Genomic DNA, 25444 nt, shown 5'->3' with positions numbered 1-25444 from the left:
CATCGCTGGCTCGAAGCTTCACTTATCTGCGATAGCGCGCAGTTCTCGATTAGATGAGACACACGATCGTGGGACCATATTCTTGGGAGGTCTTACCTCGTCTCCTTGAGAGTCGTCCGAGTGACTCAACCATTAAGAGGATCGATTGACGTATTTACAAGTGGATTAATTCAGACGGAATGCCAGTGGAGAACAACGGAGCGTGGTCTTGCAATTAAGGGAATTAGAGGAAACGCCATCATCCCGGCCCGAATAATCAGCGAATCATAATAAACATGGCGGTGCGAGGGAGAAGAGGGAAACGTAGGGAATCTATTTGCGTGGAATTGAAGCGAGCTGGTAGTTTTTAATGGTACTCTGTCCCGATAGCGTACATTCGTAGACGTACTAACGAGACTGGTTAGCAATCACGTTGACACGTCTGCGGCGTAAGTCGAGGAATTAGTACGGGCCAAAGGAGCTTCGAGTGTCTGGCACTTCGTTAGCCGCAAAATATGAGCGTATTTAAGTAGCGAAATTTACGCTTCCCGCTGAAATAAGGGACGTATATACGAGAGTCCTTGATCCTTCTGCCGGTTCAACAAACGGGGCCGTTCTTAATGATTCACTGCGCCTGATTCCTTCCACTGAATCCTTTCAAACGGCCAGAAGAAAGCTTACACGCGTTCCACGAAACAACGTTATTACCCAGCGTGCTATTACCTCATGGAGAACATGCTCGGCTCCTTGCGGTAACACACTTACGAGTATTATCTTTCACTCGTGACAGACACGAATCGTGTGCATAATACAGTTTATTAACTCCTCCCGAATGTACAAATTACGCGAGACAAGTTGGAATGGCTGTCTTAAATAACCCCGGCAGCCGAATGAATCGCGCGGCCATAGAGTTAAACATGTCGGCAGACGGATTTAGCGTGGAAAGATGAAATTCGCGAATGTCTAGCACGCGCGTTCTCGATTCGTTCGGGCTGTCGAGCGGTCGGCACACGATTGTCACGGATCTTGCTTTCTCCGTTGAAGATCGACGACGGTTGCCAGTCATTCGTGGGTTTTCTTGGCTCTGGACACCGCAGTTTTCTCGACTCTCTAGACGGACGCCGGGCGGCCGAACGTGCAGCGTCCACCTAGTTGCGCGTGTCGCCGCTAGAGGCGTCGCGTAATTGGTACACGCGCCCGGCCGAGGTTGGTCACAGACGTCGCTTTGTTCGCGGCTGGATTATGGCGCGGGGTATCGCGAAACCGCCGTCCATCTCGAATCGAATCGCCTCGTTAGCATCGAAGAATAGCAGGTGTTGTAAACGCTCTCCGTGGAAAAGTACATCGGGAGTAGGTTAGTTCGCTTTGGTTCAAGGTGAACCGATCGCAGGTGCCGTGACGGCACGAGGGTGTCCCATTCTTTCGCAATAGTTTCTTTTCGATCACGCTCCGTTGCGAGAATGGAAATTGCAGGGTTGCATTTAATAACGCGAAAGTTTCAAAGGGAATTGTTTTATCTGCTCTTTCGACGTAATGATATTGAAAACGAAATAAGCCGAGGTGAAGCGGTCGTCCTTGAGGGGAACTCGACAGAGGCAAGGAGAATTTGTACGTGATCGCGTTGACGTTTGAAAATTTATAGGAATTCGCACGTTGGTGTATATGACGGAAAGTGTGGCACTGCTCGTTGCGACATGCACACCGCGCGCTGCAGGGTACTTCGCCGTGTGCGTAGATTAGAAACGCGGTTCTCGTCGCGATTCTTTCAAGAAGGATCAGTTACCATTCTCCCTGTCACTTTCCATTTCGAATTTCTCGAATTTGGCGACCAGTTTGCACCGCGACAAGCCGTGCTTCCAGTGAAACCGTTTGCGCTCGCGTGACATGCCTAAAGACTTTACAGACGTATAAAACAGGTCTCTAGGAGCAAAATTGCAACGTATACGTCATTTATCGCAGCAAGAATCTTATCGTTTCTGCGAAAAGCCTGGTATACACGAAGTCTACCAACTCTATGAAACACCAACCGATAAAGATAACTTTAATTTCCAATTAACGCTCTACGTGTTTCCTATCAGGTACTCACGGATGCCCTGTTCCGTCAATAGACCAACTTTCCCATTCGGAATCTCGATTCATTCGTCAAAGAATGCTCGATTCGCAGGATCTACCACGCAGTCCTTGAAATCTTTCTAGTACAGGTGTCCAATAACCCCAGGCGAGATTTGCCTCGTGAGAAAGACCCGATAACACGGGAATATAAACACACCTCGACACCGGCTCGCTGAGCATCGGCACATAAACAAACGGCGAAACGTTTCCTGGAATGCCGCGCCATCGTGTTTTCGTGGCCGTGGTGTTGCTGGCACAGCTGATCACAGACCGCGTGTACGAACGGTCGGGCAGGGCCACGGGAATCAAAGCAGCCTCTGATAGGTCGCGATACGCTTTGTTATTACGAGCGGAGTCAGTCGACGGGCAGTCGAGTCTAATGCCGCTGGCGGGCGAAATCGTAGCCACTGCTTGGCTCCCTCGATACTCCACGTCGGGCTTCCTCCGCAGCAGCATCGTTCCCCGTTTGTGCGGTTGTCACGCAGTGTACGGACATACGGACAGGATAGTTGGTCGCAGAGCCGGCGTTCCGTTCGCTCCTTAATCACGCTCCCTAAATAAGACGCGAGCGGATTCGAATTCCGCGACTTCCAACGCGGTCAAATCGCAGCCAGCCAAGTTCGCGCAGGTGTGTGGTGGTGACTCTCGCGATCAGACGACACGGAGGGTTCGCTCGCGACGACGGTGCACCCTCTCATGGTGCAATCGGTCCGTGCTACGAGATTGTGAGTCCTCGAAGTTCGACGAAGTTCGGGTAGACGAAGATGATCTATCACAAGCCTACGATACCGCGGTTCCGGATAGCCGAGCGTATCAGCGTGGCTCCCAGCAATCGGCCGATTTACACGAAACAGAGCAGCCACAGTAGCACGTGCAGCCTGAAGAGCGCCAGTTCCACGCCGCCTTGTGTCAATCGGTACATAAGAAATTGTTATTTCGCGTTCAGTGATTTCTGATTTTTCACGCTGGTCATTGCGTCCAATCGTAGAGGAACGGTGACTTTTTTCCCAGCGTCCATGGCCGGCTAGCTTCGTCGTAGATCGTCCCACTGGCTCGGTCTCGTTCATTTAGAATGCGACGCTGAATTATGAACAGTTTCCGCTTCCAGTTCCCGTCAGCCAGGCCACATAGCACGCGCGTTCATTCGCCCAGTGATCACTGTGCACGAAAACGAAACGATCAGACGTGCTACTAGATAGCTGTTAGAATATTCCCAGCTGTCGAAAGATCGCGCTCGAGCCTACTCGCGTTGCTTCGATGGCTATGATTCAGACTGAATCGTTGGCCTGAAAAAGTGTTTGCAAATCCTGCGTAACAGGCGAATTCTTATCGAGCACGCGAAGCGTGTACTACCCTGTAAACACGCGCATTCATATCCCGAGGAGAGAGAGATTTTTCGATGGAATCCTATGGCCAGGTTCGAGTAGGATTTCTCGTCGCATTGGGAACAAAGTCTGCATTCGTTCTCTCCCATAAACGATGCGCAGTTCCTTATTTCCATAAATCACGTCCCGCTTGAGTAATGATCGCTGCCTCGGATAACCTCTCTAACCCCCGTCGCCTCTGTTGATGATACTCGAAAGGAAATCTTGATTACCGGTGACCCTCTAAACGTTTGCCAACACGGGGACAACGGTATGCTTCAATGCCAAATAGCCACTTCGAACCCAGTGGAAATCTTACTGCTACGTGTAATTTATCAATCCCTCGGCTACCCGCGATTTTTCCCTCGCTAGCAATCGCGCGTAATACGCGGCCATTTGGCGGGAAATCACGGTGATAATCGGAACTAATCGCTCGTATCCTTTTCGGATTACAGCATAAAGCAACCTTTGGGGAGCAAAGGACCTTCACCTGTTCACACGAGCATGCCTGCCCGATCTGGTATCCAGTCACCGAAGCCTACGATCAATGGATCTGAGCCTGTGGTGTAAGTATTCCGTGTGTATAATCGAGACACTGTTCTTCGTGTATACTCGCGTGTTTACATACGTTCGTCAGAATAGAATTCGAATCGCCCTGACAGGTTACCGATAGAGATTGAGACTTTTCGTGAAAGAGTTATCGATTCCGAAGTCGATGCCGCGATTTCAATTATCCTTTTATGTCAGATCTGTAAGGGTATAATTTGTCGATATTGCAGGAGACAGAACTCGGTGGTGGGCAACACTTACGACGCTAGAGTACAGGAGAGTCATTACGACGTCGTCAAGCCGATAAAGGTAAGTCAGTAAAGTCATTTGTGATTACATCATTGGAGATACGAGATCCAGAGAGAGTGAATCAGCGAATCCTTGGAGCTCGTTGATCCTTTTAACGATTCCCAGAATGGTACAATTAATTTACGACTATGTACGGTGATTAGGGGTTAGTCTATCGAAGCTTCGAAGCTCGTTGAATTGCAGGAAATCGAAATATCGCGAATTTTTCTTCATTCGAAATTTTTGAAACTCGGCTAAGCAAAGGTAGAATAGAAAATTCTTGTGTATTTCGAGGAGACTTTGAATGTTAGTATTTAACCCTTTGCACTCGAGAGGCGACCCTTAATTAACATATCAAATTTAAAATTGCCCAATAATACGTGGAATATCGAAATAAAATAATTCCACGTCTCAATTTATATCCCATTTCTTATTTACCGTTTTAAAAATATCGTCGACTTTATGGCAGAAAGTCTTCGAACTATTATTTTTCTGTAACGAAGTGCAAAGGGTTATAAAAGGAATATATTTTTGTTAGTATTTTATTTATTTGTTCTCTCAGAAATTTTGTTCGTAATATAAAATATTCTCTATAGAAAGGAGAAATTTTTTAAAAAATTCCAAAGTCGGGTTCGAACCTCCCCCCTGTTGTTAGTCACGCTTTACTCTCGGTACCTCGCACGGCTATCAGCTCGAATTGCAAACACGTTGTCGATAAGAAGTCCGGCTTATGGTGCGTACGAAAACGCGCAATTAACGCGTAATTAACGAGTGTGTCGCGCAGTTTTACGCGGATTCGCAATCTCGACGGTTCGAAACGAAAAACGGAAAGCCGATTTCGTAAAATAGAAAACATATTTACAGCGTTGCAACAGGTGCTCCCTCGTATGTTTGTTGCAGCACGAAATTACGATCTGATAATCGGAAAAAGAGCCGAATTACCTCGCAGCTTTCTATCTCTCTTTCCTTATTCCCGTATCGCTATGACCCGTTTATGGTCGCGCTCATAATTCACCGTAGAAACTGGCTTAACGGCAATTTCCACGAACGGTCGCAATCGTTGCATGCAAATCGTACCCACATAGCCGATCTTATCCCCTAATTAAGAACGCGTAATTTCGAATTATCTTCCAAAAGTTTAATTAAACGGCTCGTAAAAACAGCCGGTTCCGCCGTGTCGTTTATGCTTTTAATTAATCCAATACCGATCCAACACGTTTGTACCGAGCGCGACCGGTCAGCGATTGCCAGGTGAAAGTGTTCCGGTTAAAGTTCGGGGAACGACGCTGTCAGTCATTCGGAGAAACCTCGTGGCCGATGTGGCAGTCCGAAGACCGTCTTTAATTCCCCTAATCATCGATCGGTTAATCGAGGAATTGCCAATTGGACGCTTTAATCGACGCAATTAGCCGTTCGATCGCATAACTCGTCCCCCCACCATCGCTCAATGGTCAACCATGTCGAATCCTTTTCCGGTAAGTTCGCCAGTGACGTAACCGATTCCAACCGATCGCGCGTGTGGGATCACCTCCGCGGATGTATCTGTACCGTGTTTCCGTTGTGGAAGATCCCCGCGGATAACGCCGTGTTGACGTAATATTTCGATTTCGCGTCGGAACGTCCTTGCTCGATAGTCATAAAAGAAGAAAAATAAAAATCAAGCGAGAGAGAGAGAGATGTACGAAATTCGCGACAGCTATTACCATGATCACGAACGGTGTCGAGTGTTTGTTAAGCGGTGAAATTCCACGGGATCGTCGTAATAATTATTCGGTGCTTGAATCTGTTCACGAGGCACGTTACGTCACCGTTTATTCAACAACGAGATGGCGCATCCGCGGTGAATTAATAGGAAAATTTTTATCGCCGTTCGAGCGAGGTAGTTTCGGTTGCTGGATCGATCCTTACGCAACCCGTGGTTAGATAAATCGCGGTGGAAAAAGAGGAAGAGGAAAGATTCGCTGTTTTATTCGCGACAGAGGCTGGCTATATGGATCGTTACGCTGGCACGTCGGATTAGTCATTTAGCGGCTCGGAATCGCGCTGTCAATAAGATTCGATTATGCAACGCGAGCATTTCGCGGAACTGCGCTACGCGAGGCCAGGTGCTCGGCCAGGTGTCGATTCGGAGGCATAGATGCGACTCGCTTTCGAGTTTGCGGCCCCGAACGTGATCGCCTCGATCGCCAGCACAGCTGCTGGCAGCGTTGTGTCTCCCTTTGGACGTGCCAATGGGTCACGGCCTGTTTTGTCTGTTTCCAGTATCGCGGACGAACCGGTTCATCGATCCATATTGGATTTACTTTTCAGTACAGCGAGCTCTTACGACATCGCTGGACGTGCGTGTCGCGCATGCCTCCAGCGAGATAGATCGCGTCGCGTGGGATCGATATGCGCGTTGATACGCCGCTGTTCAACTATTTTATTTTCATTTATTCCTTCGGCAAGCGAGATTGATCGGATAGATATTTCCTCGTGCACGTCCAGGCTCCAGGCGAATTTTCGCGGGTCGTATATCGTTTCCAACCGCGAGATTCTTGACACACACACACACACACACACGGACAAACAGACAAGGTCCATGCGCCTACACTCGAAATTCTAATGCTCATTCCACGGCGTCGCTGGATTATGTTACGCGATGACGCAGCTCGAAGATGCAAATCGTCGCGCACTGATGCGTCTTTGCCGCGCACAATTAGAAGACGCGTCGTAACGCGGACCAAAATGGCCGTCCCGTGTAGGTGTGCGCGGTTTTCCGAGATTTTTTCCCAGTTGCAAACTTGGCGATGATTACACCGCGAATTTTCATTTCGATACTCGCGGTTGACGCTTGTCGTAAGCTAAACGCTGTCAAGCAAAGTCGGATGTGACATGGTTTAGGGTTACTAGTGCGAAACGTTTATGCAGTGGTTGTGGGTCGTTTGAGTAGTTAACGGTGATGAACCGAATTCGTTTGGAAATTCTCGACTCTTTGGATAGACATTTGATCTTTCAGGGTCTTAATAAGGCTTTTTAGGGGTCTCCATGACATCGTTGGTGTGTCGCGACAATTGTCAGAGTTCCACCGGGAACTGGACACCTGCCAACGTGTCACTTTTCCGAAAGGGTACACCTTTTCCTACTCGAGTTAAAAGCGTGATACACCTTCGACCGTCAAGGTGAACTGCAATCGGCTGCCATGTGGGTGTGGAAGAGACGCCTAGTAACTTAATAATGGCACGTGCTCGTTAGTATTCGCCGTTATCGTGCCACTATGTTTTCCATCGGTTTAATTTAGCAATTTAACGTTGACAGAGTTTTGCCTTTCGCGTCTCTGTAAATTTCCTCAAATTTTCTTCCTTCAAGAATGACATCCGCGTTGGTACATACCCAGAGTCCGTCAATTAGATCAGTATCACGAATTTCCCTCGTGGTTATTTTTATAATAGAAAATCTTTCGTGTTAATTCCGTACCAGTAATTAAAATTCCAGGATGTGGAAGGTGAAATCAATTTTTATTGATTCAAGCGCGTATATCATTTGCACTGAATGTCGAGTGTGCGTGGAGTGTGCAGAACGCGGAATAGAATTGCAGCTCCATCTCGTTGCACGCGTGAAAGCCTGTTTCTGCGAATACCAGTACCCTGTTAGCGCTTTTCGTTGGTGATGCAGGGATTAATTAGGGATATCAGTGTGTGAAATCAAGAATTGGATTGCCGACATAGCGTGAACTCTCCTTTGCATTCACCAAAATCTTTCTCTCCGATACTTTACACCAGTCTGCATTCCATATTTTCGAATGCAAATCAGCCTCGAATGACCAGATTACGTTCTCACATTTTCGTAACCTCGCTATAACGTATATCTATCGAATTTTACACAGAATACGTACATTTAAAAAATTTTTAATCGATTTTATTTCCGTTCGATGTCAATATCAATCCGAAGCAAAAGCATCGTGTAATATCGCGAGATAGACGTACAGTGTGTTAAAACGAATATAGTATAGGTATCGTAAACGTGATCGGATTATCTCCTAACTTCATATACTCGATCCTGACATTTATCCCTTATCCCGTCTCTGATACCACTTCGCTTCGACCCAACATGCATACCCGAACCTAATCGGCCGAGCAGCTCCGCGAGGGATCGTGTGCTTTGGGACTCATTCATACACTGCTCCAGATTTAAAGCATTTTCTTAAAACAGCAAAGTATGGCTATATCCGATCGTGACTCATCGACATTTCCGTTCCTAGTAATGGCCAATAAACATCTTTTTTCCCCTCCCGTTTGTCTGCTAAAGGCAGGGTCTTCCTCGGCCGGAATACCAACCGCGGGACGCAAGAACGGAACATACAAGTGAGCTCATCGTACCAAGAATACAGGGGTCGATTGTTAACACTCGTAAATTCGAGTTTGAAGTTTCGAACGTCTCGGTACCACGCCGATACAATTGGAGAACGTTCTACGAACTTGGCTCTATAATCGGCCGTGTTTTGGCCGAAGTCCAAGAAGCCGTGAAATGCAGCGAGATCGATAACGCGATCGGTATCGAGGAGCTCTTGATACGAAGGCTTCGTGTTTATTATTAGAATTAAAAACGAGGCATCGAAGATAACCGGATATCGTCGCGGATATCGTCGTCACGCACTCGGCCTGGCAAGAAAAATAAGATCGCGAAGATAGTTCCTTCATGTTTTGCTATAGCTAGAAAGCAGGCAGACGAATCTCGAATTTCGAGGAATAATAGTAGGACGTGGGGCAAGAAGCAGACGAATAACTGTTCACGAGAGCAATTAATCAGACCTCGAAGCAATTAAATTACAACGATCGATGTTCGGACGATGAAACGCGCGTGGAACCACGGTGGGAACGGGGCAGCCAGTGTCGATGACAGTGTTACGCGCAGACGGCGCAGATAGGCCATAAAGAGAAGAAAGTAATGCTCACGATGGCGAAGTTAGCACTCGACCCGATTACGAGGACCGCCAGGGTCGTGTGCCGATGTTCTCCCGCAGTTTTGCGCGACAAACCCATAAGGTTTGACCTAATATGGAGACTTGGACTTTACGAATGCCACCGGTCTGGTGGGGATCCGTATGGAGAGCTCCTGTGAGGCCTTCGGGTCTCTCTCCTCACGGAGTCCCCCAGTACCTCACCGGACGTGTGTTACGCCGCACACGCGTTTCCATGTAACCACGATTACGTTTCCGTCTAGTAAACTCTCCGCGCAACGTTCCATGTTACCGTTCCTTGCTAGGGTGGCCTATAGTGAGTTCTGTGTTGTTTAAATCATGGTACAATTAGACACGAGTTGAGACATCTTTCGAGTCGATCGCAGCGTTTCGTATCGTATCGAAAACGAGAGATAAGAGGCTTGACACGATCTAGGTACTTGGGTAATTTATCACCGCTGTTCGCGTAGCCTAGGATGAAGGCATAGGACGTTTCGTGGCTTCGTAGTGAGACCCGATCTTTCGCGTGGAACGCACGCGTGGAAATCGTCAGGTACTGCCGGAGAACAAGTGACAGGAAGGTTGTATTGGATAGAAAGCGGCAGCTATGCGGTGCATCGTCGAAGTTCAGTATACGTGCCGCGTCCAGAGGAACTAGCCGTAGCGTTGCAAAGTCTAGTCGGTCGCGATAGAGGAACGTGGAATTGGCAATTATTCGCGGACATGTCTACGTCTGCGCATCAACAAGCGGCTATACGCCGTTTGGAGGCCTTGTTCAGGGACGTGAAGCTGGAACAACAGAGCAACCCAGAGATAACGAAGGTGGAGATCGACTCCAGCTGCTGCGACATCCACGGTAAACACGCTAAGGAGAATTGTTGGAATCGCAGGGGGTCCATCGGGAACGCCTATCAGATCAGGAGAGACTCCCTCAGTCGTCGAGACGCTTACCCAGGAACCTCCCCTAGCAGAAGGGGTTCCCTCGGGCTGCCGATGTCGCCACCGAAGAAGGAACTTCACCCATCCAGCTTCCCTAATACCTTGAGGAAGAATCCCCTGGGCTCGTCCATGAGCGCCATCAATCACGCGAAGAGAGATCCGCATGCCTCCACGTTGGGCGGCTCGGCGCTACGACGCGATCCCATAGGTCGATCGATGGGGTGCCTGAAGAAAGACACCGTGTCGAGTTACAATTCTCCGCTGAGACGGGATTACGTGGCGAAGTCGATGACGAGTCTTCAGAGACCCGTGTCACGACGAGACGCGAACAATTTGTCCAGCCTTTTCGCCACCTCCCCGACCTCGCCGGAGTCCCTGAAGTCTGGCCTGAGCGGGTCCAGCAGCGATCTGAAGGCGAGAAGCACGTCGAACCTGAAGAGCTGTTTAGCCGGGTCCAGCGGCAATTTAAGGAGCAATCTGAACGTGACGCTCAGCACTGATCTGTCAATGGGCTCCAACGGGAATCTGAAAAAAGACAGCAAGCTGATGGCACTTTCTAGCAGAAGAGGCTCCTACGACAGACGTAGGCTCTCCACGGACTCTTTGGATAATACGAAGAGAAACTCGTGGGATCCGGGTCGCAGGGGCTCTTCCGGATCATCCGGAGGATGGGACGATCCTATTTGGGAGGAGGGAACCTTCGATGGTGGCATCGATCAGGTAAAACATACGCATTCGCGGTCTCTGCTCGCCCAGATCGGGACCCCAGTGGTATCCCAGGTATTTCCCATTCGACGAGACGTCGGCTAGGCTGTACCTAATTAGTCGGAACTTAGAAAGTTCATTGCTGGATTATCCCGTGCCATTGTACCTGTCAAAAATCCTGACGGATCGTTAACCAGCGGATCAGAAAGCCGAATGACGTCGGCTCATTGTCTCCGTTGTTTTCCCGCGGGGGACAAGAGAAACCATCTCGAGACAACACGGGTGAAACGTACGGAGCTTGATCGTCGTTGCACGCGCGGACAGAATTTATCGTTTGCTTGTTAGAAGGCGCGCTCAGCCGGCCGTGGGAATGCCATTCCTTGACGCAGGCCACGAGGCGTGCACCTTTCGACTCGAAATTTCCGACCGGGCGCCTCGCGGATTTTCGATGAGTTCTAAGCGTCCTGACCGGGTAGTCTTTTAAATACACACGAGTACTCTGTACGTGTCGGTGCGATGCTTGCACGAACTTTCATCCGTCGTTAGAAACGTTGAATTTCGCGAAAGCGCGTTGATTTACGAGCGTGAGGTGGCGTTAATGTTTCACGGCATTAAGGTGCTTTCCATGTGGCGCCGGCACATGCAAAGTGTTTGCCATGTACTTACGTCATCGACGTGCCTTGCACGGTATGGCCACGTTATTAGTCATCGACTGATTATGAAAGCGTCCACCGCGACGAGGATATGCGCTTGTCCCGATCTCGCCGAGATCGAGATATGCACACCTAGGACTATTCGATAAGGGACCAAAGCTCTGTCAGAGTATCGACTCTCGCTGGATCGAACTCGCGGTGTCTCGGATTGTCCTTACTTTCCAAACGATAAATCACTCCGAGCATGTTTCCAGGAGAAGACGTCACGGTTATTTACGATCTGCCGCGTCGATTAGCAAATATTCGTATTCCTATTCCGTAGGGACGGCTCTCGAATGCATTTCACCTGTTGAATACCGGACCGCGTAATTTCTATTCCCTGGTCGCACAGTCGGACCTCTGTTTCAGCATTCTAGGAGACCGGGATATGTATCGTCCCCTTAAAAAACAGAGCTCAGATCGTTGCCATTCGCCGCGCCTCTATCGGATACATTCCTCTCGCGTAATACATAATACATCATCCCACATCGGTTAAACGGATCGAATCGTTTAATTTCTAGACCCTACTCAGTTAGTTCGCGTCGACCAATCTGTCACGATGTTTAAAGGACCATTCATCTTAGAGCAGCGTGGATCCCCGGTTCAAGATGTCTGCGATTTTCATCGAGTTTCCCTCGACTGGCATTGCACTTGATGGCGCAACGCGATACCGATACCGACGCTGTGGCGCATTTCCTGAAACAAGATTGCCGCTACAGGTGAGGCCTACGCGTCGTTTGGCCATGAGCTGCCCACGCTCACCTGCGCGGCGCTTGTGCCTCGCGCCTTTTTCCTCCGCCGCGCTTCCTCCTCGCGCTCGTCCCGCGTACCCTTTATGCAAACGGCGATCGCCACCCACGCCAATGGACCCCTCGATATGGCCACACCGGCGGAACGATTTAAAAGTAGCGTCCGCGTCATTAAGTCGACCCGATCCGATCGATCCAGGTATCGGTTCGCGACGTAACCTGTCGCCGTCTTATTTGGCCAGACCTCGCTCTCGCGAAATCTGCCTGCCACAGTGACGCGAGTGCATCCGAGTCGCTTTTGTCTCGCCTATCACTTAGACACCCGGTGTAAATACAGACGAGATAAACTACTTTTGCACTGTTATTAACAGTACGCGAGAATTCGCTCGTTGCATCCGTTGTTTGCGCGATAATCAAAGAGCCCAGAGTGATAAGATTTCGGACGATAAATCTCACATCTCACACTCGAAATGTTTGTCAATGCGTGCAAGGTGAGTCTCTTCATGTTAAATATAGAGCAAGATTTCTTGACGATATTTTTCTTTTAAAAGCCTATAACCTTTTTACATAATTTGACGCGTTAAACGCCATGCCAATTTTACGTCCTTCCGTTCACGTCACAGGTAGCTGTCATGTGAGCCCTTTTGGCCTGACGGAAAGTCTAGGGCCAGTCCCTAGGTACCAGCGTCACGTTTAACGCGTTAAAATCCTACCACCATTTTTGCATAATTGAAGTTAAGGCTTCTTAGATTGCATTTGACAGTTTACGAATCTTCATGCTCGGTATAGTGTCTGAATGTCTAATTCGTATTACGGGAAAATGTAAATAGACGTGATATGGATACAAGAACCATAAACCGCGATTCATTCATAAAGATTCCGCGTATATATAACCTCGTCATAGAGGGCACTGCGGTATTCCTGACGCAAGGGAAAGTGGCGCTTTAACGCGGAGACAGAGTCGTTGATATTGAATCGCGACAAAATTTTGGATCAGATGACTAAGCTATCAATCACTATACGAGGAAACGAGTCAGAGACACTCGCTGGTTAAATGCGAGACGCGTAACGCGATTCCTAACATACTCCGCATTCCTGAAATACCCCTAGCAGTTGCAGAACTCTGTCAAAGGCTTGAGACCATTCCCGAAACACCTTTGTTCTTCCTCAGCATTCCTATTGTCCACTCTCTGGGAAATCGTGTTCGCACTCGCGATTTCGTCGACTACCTCTAGTTAGGGTCCGGAATGTTAGCCTGTAATCGTCCTTGGAGTACAAGCTTTGTCTCTCGAAAAGCCAATTTATTCCGAAATTCTACTATCCTTGCTGTGGAAGGTACCCCAAAACTCGTTAACCCTTTCACTCCTGCAAAGGTATACCTATAATACGATTTCAAAGCTGTTAGAGCTTAGAAAATTTTGTCTGAACGCAATGCAACTGTTCTAAAGTGTCTTGACATCTCTTAGGATAAGAGATCAATTTTGTTCAATTTGTTAAATTAATTCAGGATAGATTTGCTACTCTCTTCATAGCTCAGGAGTGAATGGATTAATTGCACAGCTGAGATGTTTCAAATTTTTCATTCGATATATTTTTGACACTATGCAGAGTAGTATTGTCAAGTGGTGCTCTTTAAATCGTACAGTGTCGGTCTCCAGGGCCCACGATCGTGCAAGCGGAAGTCCATTGTCGGTCCCCAAGGGCCAACAGGGCGTTTAACGCGTTAATGGTCACACGTGCATGAAGTTCCTCGTCTACGTAGCTATTCGTTGACGGTTGGCAGCCTGGTAGGATAAATTTTAGGAGCATAGTTTTACTCAGCGCTGATAGGTAAAACGGGGTTAAGTCAAGACTCCTACGGAAGTCGGTGTTTTAGGCTGTCGCCGGCTGGGAAATGGCTTAACGAGTCGCATTAATCGCGGCTGAATTTCGCAACGTTCATTTCCCATTCGCAGGAAACAACTCGGGGAACATCGTTTTACGTAACCCTGGCGTGATTCGAAAAGAAAGTTCCTTTTACGTAACCGGTGGCGTGTGCATTGAAAAATTGAAAGGATATAGTTGGGAACAGAGTATGCAGATGCCAGTGATCGCATCGCGAAAGTGGCAGGCCGATCGAACGTAGATTCGACTTTAATTAACACCGAATTCGGTTCTTCGTGACCAATTAAGGCCGCCATCGGACCGAGGTGATGGAACGAATTGCCCGGTACCAAGGTGCTTCCTGGCGCCTTAATCACGCGAAATCCGCTTTTCGTTCATGGGACAAAAATCTCGCCGATCGCGAACACCTTCCGCATCGGTAAAAGAGAAAATGCGATCGTGCGTAATGCTCCATCCCGCCAGCCTATCCATCTAACATCGTCCTCTTGCTACGTTATTTTACGAGCTTCTCGCACGCTCCGCCATGTTACGTTAATTACGCGCGGATCCTAAACATTCCGTGATCTGCATCCGTCGAGCATAGCGGAGAAGCACGTGAAACGTGGGTCTGATTTGCATACGACACAGCGTCGAAACCGAATCGAAGTAGGGAAAAAGAGAAATTAACATCGGTTCCTTTCGGTCTCGGTCGTCGACCCGATCCAGGAACACATTTCCAGAGCCACGGAAACGCTCGCGATGGATGAATCGGCACGTTGCACGCGTCATTTTCCCACCGGTTCCCGCGTAATCGTTCTAATTCCTGAAATCGCGGCAATTTCCCCCTGGAATGGCACGTGATGTTGCCTTACTTCCTCGGTACGATGCACGTGCATCGGTCGCGCGCGTGTCGTCTTCCTCTCGTAGCGATTCGCGTGCGGAACCGTTTCGTCTCGCGGTACGACGTCCGTGATGACTGACCGAAACGGGTTGGTACCGTTAGCAAAAATTGACGTTTATCGACGCAAACGCACGCGAACGTACGTGGAACCGACGTCGGGGACGACCACGAACGATTTGTCTCGCGATTTTCGGTCCATCCCGTCGAGCACGCGGCCCACATTCCGCTTCGCGTTATTTCTGCTTATATTCATCGGGGATTCCTGTAATATCGAGGGAGAAATTTTTGTTTAGCTTCCGCGTAATAGTATCGCGTGATAGTATTTTAATTGGGTATCGTGGTTATGCGCGCGAGTCGTAATAGTAGGTTATGTTAATGATTAGAACGCAGAGCGGTAATGTAACATTAAGCTTCAATTTAGGTGAAGAGTGGCACGTGTTCTTCTTCTAGGCTTCAGAAATGATGAATAATTTATGGAGTTGATGATCTAGATCAGGGTTTCTCGGCCTCTTTTCGGTTTGCGGCTTCTTTCTGGATATTGATATCCTCTGGCTTTATTAAGGCGATATACAGGGTGTCCAAGATGGTTGGCACAAAACTGGGACTACGTGTTATAACCCTTTGCACTCGATGATTTTTTGGCTAGAGAAAAATAAAAAAGAGTAGTAAATAAAGAATTGTATAATAATAAAATTGTAGAATTATTTGATTTTGATACTTCGCACACTGTTACATTACGTTAAATTTGGTATATTAATTAATATCGAGTTTCCAAATTTTATGAAATGGTGACTGAAGCTCACCTTTCGAGTGCAAAGGGTTAATGAGGTCAAAAAGATGAAAAATTTTCGAAAAAGCTTTATCTACAATTCGTCGTAGAGAATCGTATACCTAATACAAATTGTCAATAAAAAATTTCTTCTTTTTCTCTCTCGAATTTTTGAATATTTCTTATAAATGTGACAGAAATCATAAATATCTTTGCAGACCTATATCTTTTTGATAAAGCATTTTCGAATTATATTTATATGGACTGTTTTCGTATATTTGCTCTCGGTAATACGTAGACCAAGTTTGGTTCCAAAATTTTTCCAAACTATAGCAATCACTATACTTTCGAAATCTCAGGATTGCACCAAAAATCCAGGGATACTTTAAACTATCTAATACAAATTCTCAATAAAAAATTTCTTCTTTTTCCCTCTCGAATTTTTGAATATTTCTTATAAGTGTCACAGAAAATCATAAATATCTTTGGAGACCTATATCTTTTTGATAAAGCATTTTCGAATTATATTTATATGGACTGTTTTCATGTATTTGATCTCGATAATACGCAGACTAAGTTTGGTTCCAAAATTTTTGCAAACTGTAGTAGTTGCTGTACTTCTGGAATCCCAGGATTACACCAAAAACTCAGGGATACTTTGAACTATCCACGAGCCCGGAAACCGAACTTGAAACTCATCGAAGTGGCCGATAGTGCTAGCCAGATACTGTTAGATGTTCGGCAACCTGTCTAGATCTTACAAACCCTCGGGGCTTTTATATTTGCCAAGGCCAAAGGGACCTTTGATACCACGGTAGAGATCCAATACCGCAGGTCTCTGAAATTGTGTCTGCTCGCGATGGTATCGTCTCCGCAGAACCTGGACTCGCTAATATCGTATTGCAATTGGTCTAGAGTATCTTCTGTTTCCAGGTATACTCTAAGTCATTCGTATCCAATTACGGAACATCCATACGCGTCGATAACGCAATGGTGTCGCTGAAAATCCTCCGTATTAGGGTCGCCCGGAGTGGAAAGTTATCCGCGAGGTTGTCGTTCCAAATTTCGCTAGCTCTATCCTTATCGTTCGGATAATTATCGTAGATCCAAAGTCCCAGATGTCACTTTCCACCACTGGCGAGAATACTCTTCCGTGATCTCGCGCGCTCGTCCCGCGTCTCCGTCTCGATAACGAGCCGGCCGCGTGTCGCGGGATAATAAATCGCGGGGATTCACCGGGAGAAATTAAATTGAAATGTACCGCGCGTACGTACGCGGAATAGGGTCAAGTTCGGTGTGGCATCGTGCAAGGAAATCGGTGATTCACGCGGTAAATCTAGAAACGAGGGCTAGTGAACCTTGACATTTCGCTGGCAAGAATTCTTCTCTACTTTTCCTATCAGCCGGCTAATTAAGCCTGCGCCGGCTTCCCGCGGATTACGAAATCCGTGACTTCGGCGAGGAATTTTTTCTCTTTTTAGGTCGATCGATGGCAGGTGTAATTTTCCACGGTCTACTCCGTTTATATCCTCTTTAACCGCGCCAGCTCACCGATACCGGATCGCGAGATGTAATTATCTCGGCGGGGCCCATTGAATTTTGATAAGTCCGTTGAAAAGTAGCATGCAAAGAGCACGCCACTTAGCCGTATCTGTTTAGAATCTTAAACTGTCGTAAATTATACGAGCAGCTCGTTACCGCGGAACAAATGAGCAGGTCGTGGAAGCGAATATCGATGAAACGGTTGCCGATCGGTATAATCGACGTGAACATGGGAGAGACGATTTTCCGTTTGCCCATCGCAAGAGTGAAGAGAAACGAAGGTAGACCCGCGACAACGTCACGATTCGTCGATTAGGTGAAAGTCCAATGTCTGAGAGATCCCCTCGCGTGTCAGTGAAATCGGTATCTTCTCGGCGCGTTTCTGCGATTCGATTCATTTTCAGATCCGATTTTATAGCTTATGGTTGCTGCATCCTCCGTCGCAGTTAGGCCTATCACGGCCTCTGATCACCCGGAACGATCGTCGAGTCTGCTCCAAGGTTTAATAGAGCATTGCAAAAACCAAGTTCACCGTTACCGATATTTTTAAGAGGTTTTTCGATCACCGCTCCGTCGGTAATGCAGTTTTGTAATCGATCCGGTGTTTTGTGGAAGGTCTAAGAGAATAATTCAGAATATCGAATCGAACGCGTGTTGAAATAGCAGGAATATGGTTATCCTAATCGAAAATGAAAAGTAGGTTTGCGAGACTTGCACTGATAATTACGTTGGATCTACTTAAGGTGCGGAATGTAATTACATAGTAATTGATTTAACGAAACAGGGTTGTACTTGGATTAAAATCGTTGCAGGCGTGTAATTAGAGGTTCGAATATCGCAAATGCTCACCGAGCTCGTTAATTGTTATTTCTGCAACTACTGTAATGGTGGAATTGCAGAACATTGTTGCAAAATAGAATGCGATACGGATCTGAGCTGATTGACGTATGGTTAAGATCCAAATGCGAATTTCGAATTCTGTTCCTTTGTGCGAATTCAATTATGGCTGGTCTAAAGTACAGGTAGTCTTTGGTTACGATTATGTTTCGCGAAGATTATCTCTCTGATTATCGGCTACTGTGGACTACTGATCAGCGGATTTCCGTTTATGATAAATCGCATGGTCATTGCTTGGCAACACGTTTAGGTACTTGGCAACAGCCATTGATTTTTCTTCGCCTTCTCGGTTTACCAGTTCATCGTTTGGCAGACCATTCATTATTTCTGTGTTCATAAATACCTCGTTATCTTCGTTGTTTAATTGATCGAGTAAATTTTCCTCTATAATTGTTTAGACTTTCATGACGTTAATTATGGGATTTGTTCCGTGCAAATATACGTTGTCTGAATCTTCATTACGTTTCCTTTCTGCATTCATGTTTCCGTCTTTTATCTGTACATTAAATCTCTTCTAGTCAAGTTCATAATCTTTGATTCAATCCGCTTGATTGTAGACATAACGCAGATAAGTTAGGATTGCGATCCTTTGGTATAAAATTCGATCATTATGGCAGTTCCTAGCTGGATTTATTAGCTAGACAAGTTGTAATTATTCAATGACTGTCAAGTGGAAAGTTCGATAACCGATATTCATTAGTGGATAGAAAGTGCAATTAGCGTTTTCACCGTGTAATCACTGCGTGACAAAAATTCCGCTTAACGAATATATTTGTAAAATTAGAAAGTAAAATCTCATTCTCGTTTATTCGTTATGTACAACAGGTGCATAATAATTTATACATTCGGACAACTGCGAGCTATTTTCGAAAATCACTCGTACATTATATTAATAATTTCTTGTAACACGTAGTATATATCATATTTTGAAAGTAGCTTATAATTCTTGCTTTTCTACCGATTTAAAATAATAGTCCTTTAATACCTCTGATTAATATCCTATTTAACACTTCGATAAAGATTAAGATTAAATTTTGTTCGGTTTATGTCATATCGGTCGAAAATTCACGTTCGTTTCCGATTTCGCAAATAATTATTTTACGAGCCTAACAATTAGCGATTTACTAATTTCTTCACTTCTGTAAATTCGTGTTTATTAAATTTTAAACAACGAAAAATAATTATCGCTTTCGACGTTAAAAGGTTTAACCTTCGGGATGTTAGGCATTCGTGCTGCAATTAGACCAATTATTCGCGATAAATGCGTAATAAATATCTTTAGCAATTTCTTAACGTCGGTATTTCAGTTTGTATCAACCGGGATACCAATAAGATCCGAACTCGAGGATTTATCTCGTTTTTGTTAATTATCAGTACGGGATTACTGTTTTACCGACGGCGAGCGCAGTCGGTCAGTAGCCGCTCTGTATTATCCGGCGGGCGCAAGTGCCGCTACTTTCGATTTCGTCAGAAAGCGGGACCGTTTCGCGGCTTCAGTAACCGCGGTGTTCCCATTCGAGCAGCGATCTAATTATTATACACAACGAAAGTAAACGTTGGAACGCTGTGTATCAGAGGAATATTATTTAAGACGTGGATGTTGAAGGAAATCTAGGACAGGATCGCTGCACCGACGGATATACAGGCCCGACCAGGCGGATCTAATGGTCATCAACTTTCTTGTAAATTCTTCGTGATTTTCGCGAGAACGCGCTTTTCTCCCAATCATCCCGCTAACGTCTCGTATTCCCAAGCAACAGCCAGTCTTCAAATTCGTCACAGATCAGCGCGCATTCGTGCTGCGACTCGAGGCTCGTGTATAATCGGGGTACATTGTTCTTAACGTCCGTGCATTCCACCCTGCACCGCCATCAGCATCTCCATCTCGCATTCCCGGTCTTTATTAAGCCATTTGCCGCAACGTCCAGCCGAATGATCCAGAACCTACGTTTACCTCACTCTGATTGATCGATCGACTTTCTATTCGTCGCGCGGAGAAAACCAACTGCTCTACCACTTACGTGGCCCTCGGGAAAGAAATTTGCAGAAACTTCGTACACTCTCGCGAGTCAATTCAACTCCGTAGTAATCGACGATCCTACCAGTCGCTATGATAACAATCGATCTCACATTCCGAACGAAAACATCATCCACCGTTAGGTCTCAGACTTCTCTGGACCCACCCTTACCCTTCACGGCGATTTCATTCGTTCCTTTCATCGTCATCGTCATCGACCGTCGATAGGAAAAGTTGGAATCGCGATAATCGTGACGCAGGTGCGTGCGAAGCCTCGACGCGGTGCGTTTCCACACGCGCGTTTCAGCGCCGCTTTCGAGCGGAGTTTTTCGGCGCTGGCGAGTCATGGTCCACCTACCACGACCGGACGAGATAATTACGACAACGCCTGTACAGAGCTACGCTAGTCCGGACTCTGCTCGTTCTACTCTTATCGCGAGTGTGCCCGGCATGTTATTAACATTTTTCGCGCGATCGCCGTAATACCCGACGCCAGGATTTTCGCCGGCACCGGATAAAAGGCAGGCGGGAAAAACGAGAAGGAAACGGCACCAGATCATTGCGTAATCCGTGTCTGAACGCACGCGTCTCGCCCCCATTCGCGTTTTGTTCTCGCGAGTTGATAAATTGCGACACGATCGGTAGCGTTAATGTCGAATCGGATAGCCGCTTGATCGAAACTGTCGTTGCTTTCTGCGAGGGGAAAGATCGATATCGGTAGTCCTCGTGACGTGACACGATGGAAAAATCGCTATACGAGATCGATCGAGCGTGGACTCGACCTTCGACGACTCGGCAAGGTAACAGGTAGGATAATATCGTTGTTTGATTTTCCACCTGGCACGCGAGCCAATCCTGATCGTTGTCTGGAATCGGTAAGCGTTACGAGATCTGTACGCCATTTCCTTTTTCGTTTCTGAGCCTTCAGTGGGCGGCAGTTTGATGGGATATCTTTTTGCCTGATTATTTGTTTTATTATCGGTAATCGTCAATTATTAAAGCTTTCCAGTGTGCGTTGATTAGTCCTATTTAAGACGAGTTCTTCCTGTCAATCTCCTGCGTTTTATCGGGCCTAAAATTTGATTGGAATAGGCTGATCGGTGTTTGGAATCGGTAAGCGTTACCCGAAGGATCCGCCATTTTTCTTTCGTTCCTGAGTCTCGAATTGGCAGTAGTTCTAGTTATCCTTTTATTTTATTGTCGTTAATTGTCAATTATTAAAGCTTTCTAGTGTGCATTTACGAGTCTAACTTAAGGCGAGTCCTTCCTGTTAATCTTCAGTATTTTATCAGGCCCAAAATTCGATTGAAATCGGGTGATCGGTGTTTGGAATCGGTAAGCGTTACCCAAAGAATCCGCCATTTTTCTATCGTTTCTAAATCTCGAATTAGCAGTAGTTTGAGTTAACCTTCTGTTTTATTATCGTCAATGATAAATCATTAAAGCTTTTTAGTGTGCATTGAGGGGTCTAAGTTAAGCCGAATTCTTCCTGTCAATCTCCCACGTTTTGTCGGGCCCCAAATTCGATTGCAATCAGGTGATGGGTGTTTGGAATCGATAAGCGTTACCTAAAGGATCCGCCATTTTTCTTTCGTTCCTGAGTGTCAAATTGGGAGTGATTCGAGTTATCCTTCTGTTTTATTATCGGTAGTGATAAATTATTAAATTTTTCCAGTGTGCATTGTCGAATCCAACTTAAAGTGAGTTCTTCCTGTCAATCTCCCATGTTTTGTTGGACCCCAAATTCGATTGGAATCGGGTGATCGGTGTTTGGAATTGGTAAGCGTTACCTAAAGGATCCGCCATTTTTCTTTCGTTCCTGAGTGTCAAATTGGGAGTAATTCGAGTTACCCTTTTGTTTTATTATCGGTAGTGAGAAATTATTAAAGTTTTCTAGTGTGCATTGTCGAGTCTAACTTAAGGCGAGTCCTTCCTGTCAATCTTCAGCGTTTTATTGGGCCCAAAATTCGATTGAAATCAGGTGATCGATGTTTGGAATCGATAAGCGTTACCTAAAGGATCCGCCATTTTTCTTTCGTTCCTAAGTGTCAAATTTGGAGTAATTCGAGTTATCCTTCTATTTTATTATCGTTAATGATAAATTATTAAAGCTTTTTAGTGTGCATTGACGAATCCAACTTAAAGTGAATTCTTCCTATCAATCTCCCATGTTTTGTTGGACCCCAAATTCGATTTAAATCGGGTGATCGGTGTTTGGAATCGGTAAGCGTTACCTAAAGGATCCGCCATTTTTCTGTCGTTTAAATAAATCTCGAATTGGCAATAGTTCGAGTTATTCTTTTGTTCTATTATTATTAATAACAAATTATTAAAGCTTCGCAGTGCGCATTGACGAGTGGGACTCGTCGTGAGTTCCTCGTGTCAGATCTCATGATTATAAGCTACACTAATCATCATCATCGCGAACCATAATTATATTAAATATAATTATATTTCTACAACTTTTATCTAACTTTATCGTGCGTGGAACGGACGTATAACGGCGCACTGGAATTAAATACTGCTTCCATGTATAATTTCTCGCGATTAAATCGCAGTGCAAGGGATTATCAAATATCGCGTTTCCGTAGCAGTCGTATCCGAACGAGACGTATAAACGGCACTCGTTACGGGAAGCACCTGGCCCTGTAACGGCATTGCTCTCATATTTGTTACGTAGCCACGGGACCGTGAGCTAAGCGAGTATTATACGACACGTCTGATAAAATTCGAGCCTAATACATAAACGTAATTGAGCTCGTAAAACATATGAAATATGTAGCAGGAATAATTTAATCTTTCCGTTGGAAAAATTGCGCCCGAGTCCAGAGCTCCCTGACCCTGATGCTCACGATTGTGCTCCTTGCACCATGAAGAACGCAGAAACCGGGCAAAATTCACGACGAACGCGATAACCGGGAGGAATAAATAATCTCAGTACCGTACGAAAGTGAAAAAAGAAGGAGGAATACATCTCGGAATATTCGCTATCTTTAATCAAAGATCACCCATTTTTACCCCGTTTCATTCCGCTTTATCTCGCGTGTCGGCGGTGAAACTTGGAACAATGCCATAATTATTAACGTTGGAAAGCTAACGCGAATAGCTTAGAGACGCTCGATCGCGTTATTCCTACCGTTTAGGAAGTACTGCCTGTTTTATCGCGCGTTTTACGACCCGTTCCCAGAGAATTGGCCAAGCTTCGACGGAAATTTCGCGCCGGTACCGATCCGACGACGTCGCGACGCACGTCCGCTATAATTTCATCGGTCAAAGTTATTCAATATTCCACGATCCCTGTCCAACCACTCTGTCCGATCCTTCCATTTGCTTTCACGGTAAACGCTCGAAATTTTTAGAACGCCGACACAGTTTCCAGCACGAAGGCTCGTGCAACAACTAGAAAACGGCGCGGCCATATCGGGTATAAATAAATAAACGAGTAAACGATATCGGCAATAAATGGAATGAAAAGGACGGGGGAAAAACCCACGCTTACAGTGATCGACTAACTGTGTTTCTTGCCGGTCCGGGGAACATTAAATCGGCAAACAGGTCCGTTCAGTGGGATGACGTTCGCCGAGACCCGTCTCCCGGTATCGAAAGTGCATTTTCGCCAAAACGAATAGCGGATAACGCGAAGATCGGTCGTTTTGGCGCCGCGCCGATCAGATATGATCTGCATAAAAGCGGACGACCGGATCACGGCAATTTACTTTTCGTGTCGCGGCTGGGAACTTTCTCTAAAACGCGCACGATACCGATCCCGCGTCTGCCGCCAACGACCCATTTCTTACCGATCTTTTCGGAAGCTCACGCCCCATCCGTTGCTGCCTAATCGAGCCTTCCCGCGACACTTTTACTCGGACGGAATCAATCATCGCGACCATCGATCGATTACGCGTCCGAGCAGAAAGCTACGCCGGGATCGTTTAAAATCGTGAAAGTGACTCGATTTCTTTGCATAGTCGTAAAACCGCGGCGAACACAATGGGGGGACGATCCAACGGGGCTCTCGCGACTCGATTCGCTCGGTTCACCGAGGTCCGTCGTCCATCTTGCTGTCCATCGGGATTTCGGTCGCGTCGCGATTCGCCGTACAGGCCTCGTTTCACGGATTAGTGGGCCTGGACCTGTCCGCGATCCGACTGGCCCGACACTGGTTATCGCGCAAGCTCTCTTGGAGCGAAAGGAAATGTTGCGTGGGCACCGAGACACGCGATAGTTTCCCGCGGATAAAAGAAAGGGGGGCGAGAAGAGAAATACGGGAAGGAAAAAAAAATAGAGAGGATTGCCGCATCGCCGCGAATTATTAACGGAGCGTATCGGAGAAAGCTGAGATGGAAAATTGAGCCGGCGTGATCGCCGCTCGGCACGGCCCCCAGCCTTCGAAGGAAGAAAAAATACTCTTTTGGAAAAAATTGGTTCGCGAGGTGCGCAGGAGCAGCTCGTATTAGAGCTCCATGGGGCACCATGTGACTCGTTTCGAGAAATATTAGGTGGAGTAAAAAGAAATCCATTATTTTTGCATTAAATTTCATTTTTGCATGGATTTCTTTTTATAAATACAAATACTGAAATATTCTGGTGGTGGCCAACATTGTTAACTTACTTCGTCTTTCATTGTATTAGGTCTAGTAAAAAGAAATCCATTATTTTTGCATTCAATTTCATGCAAAAATAATGGATTTCTTTTTACTTCACCTAATATTTTTGGTTACGGATAGAAAGAAATATTAGGTGATCACGATGAATGGTTTCCAAAGGTCTACCAGGTGACGTGAATTGCGTAGATGGAGACGTATCAATGTGTGAAATATTGCTACATACAGGGTGACTCAGTTGACCCCCCTCGACGACCATTCTTTAAATTTTCAGTAAAAATTTCGCATTCTACGTCTTCGTTATTTTTCTTCCAATATAGTTAATCTATTTTCCAGTGTCCCTCGTTATTTCATTTCTCCAAAATTTTAATTCTTTTTCATTCACCGGTTATTTGGCCGTTGTTGGTTTAGCGTTAAGTTAAATATTTACGTATTTCCGTTATTATGAAAATTAGGGAAAGCTAGCGGAGGTTTGAATGGTTCCAAAGCATGCATCTAATGGCTAGTGGTTTTTTCAGGGGTATCCATATTTATT

The 25444-nt window shown here is 46.2% G+C and overlaps 1 protein-coding gene across 4 annotated transcripts in view; it reads left to right on the top strand.

Moving 5' to 3' along the window:
* Nucleotides 1-25444, top strand: part of LOC108546014 (WD repeat-containing protein 47) — an 83457-nt gene that overhangs the window by 31266 nt on the left and 26747 nt on the right. For all 4 annotated transcript variants that reach the window (XM_017897949.1, XM_017897940.1, XM_017897932.1 and 1 more), the window contains exons 5-6: nt 3911-4021; nt 4235-4313. In XM_017897949.1, coding sequence (XP_017753438.1) covers nt 3911-4021; nt 4235-4313 — 190 coding nt within the window. The remainder of the gene's footprint in view (nt 1-3910; nt 4022-4234; nt 4314-25444) is intronic.

Source organism: Eufriesea mexicana, unplaced genomic scaffold (genome assembly GCF_001483705.2).
Source record: "Eufriesea mexicana isolate 0111107269 unplaced genomic scaffold, ASM148370v2 scaffold4744748552, whole genome shotgun sequence".
Classification (NCBI taxonomy): domain Eukaryota; kingdom Metazoa; phylum Arthropoda; class Insecta; order Hymenoptera; family Apidae; genus Eufriesea; species Eufriesea mexicana.
This window is presented reverse-complemented; position numbering and strand designations above follow the sequence as displayed.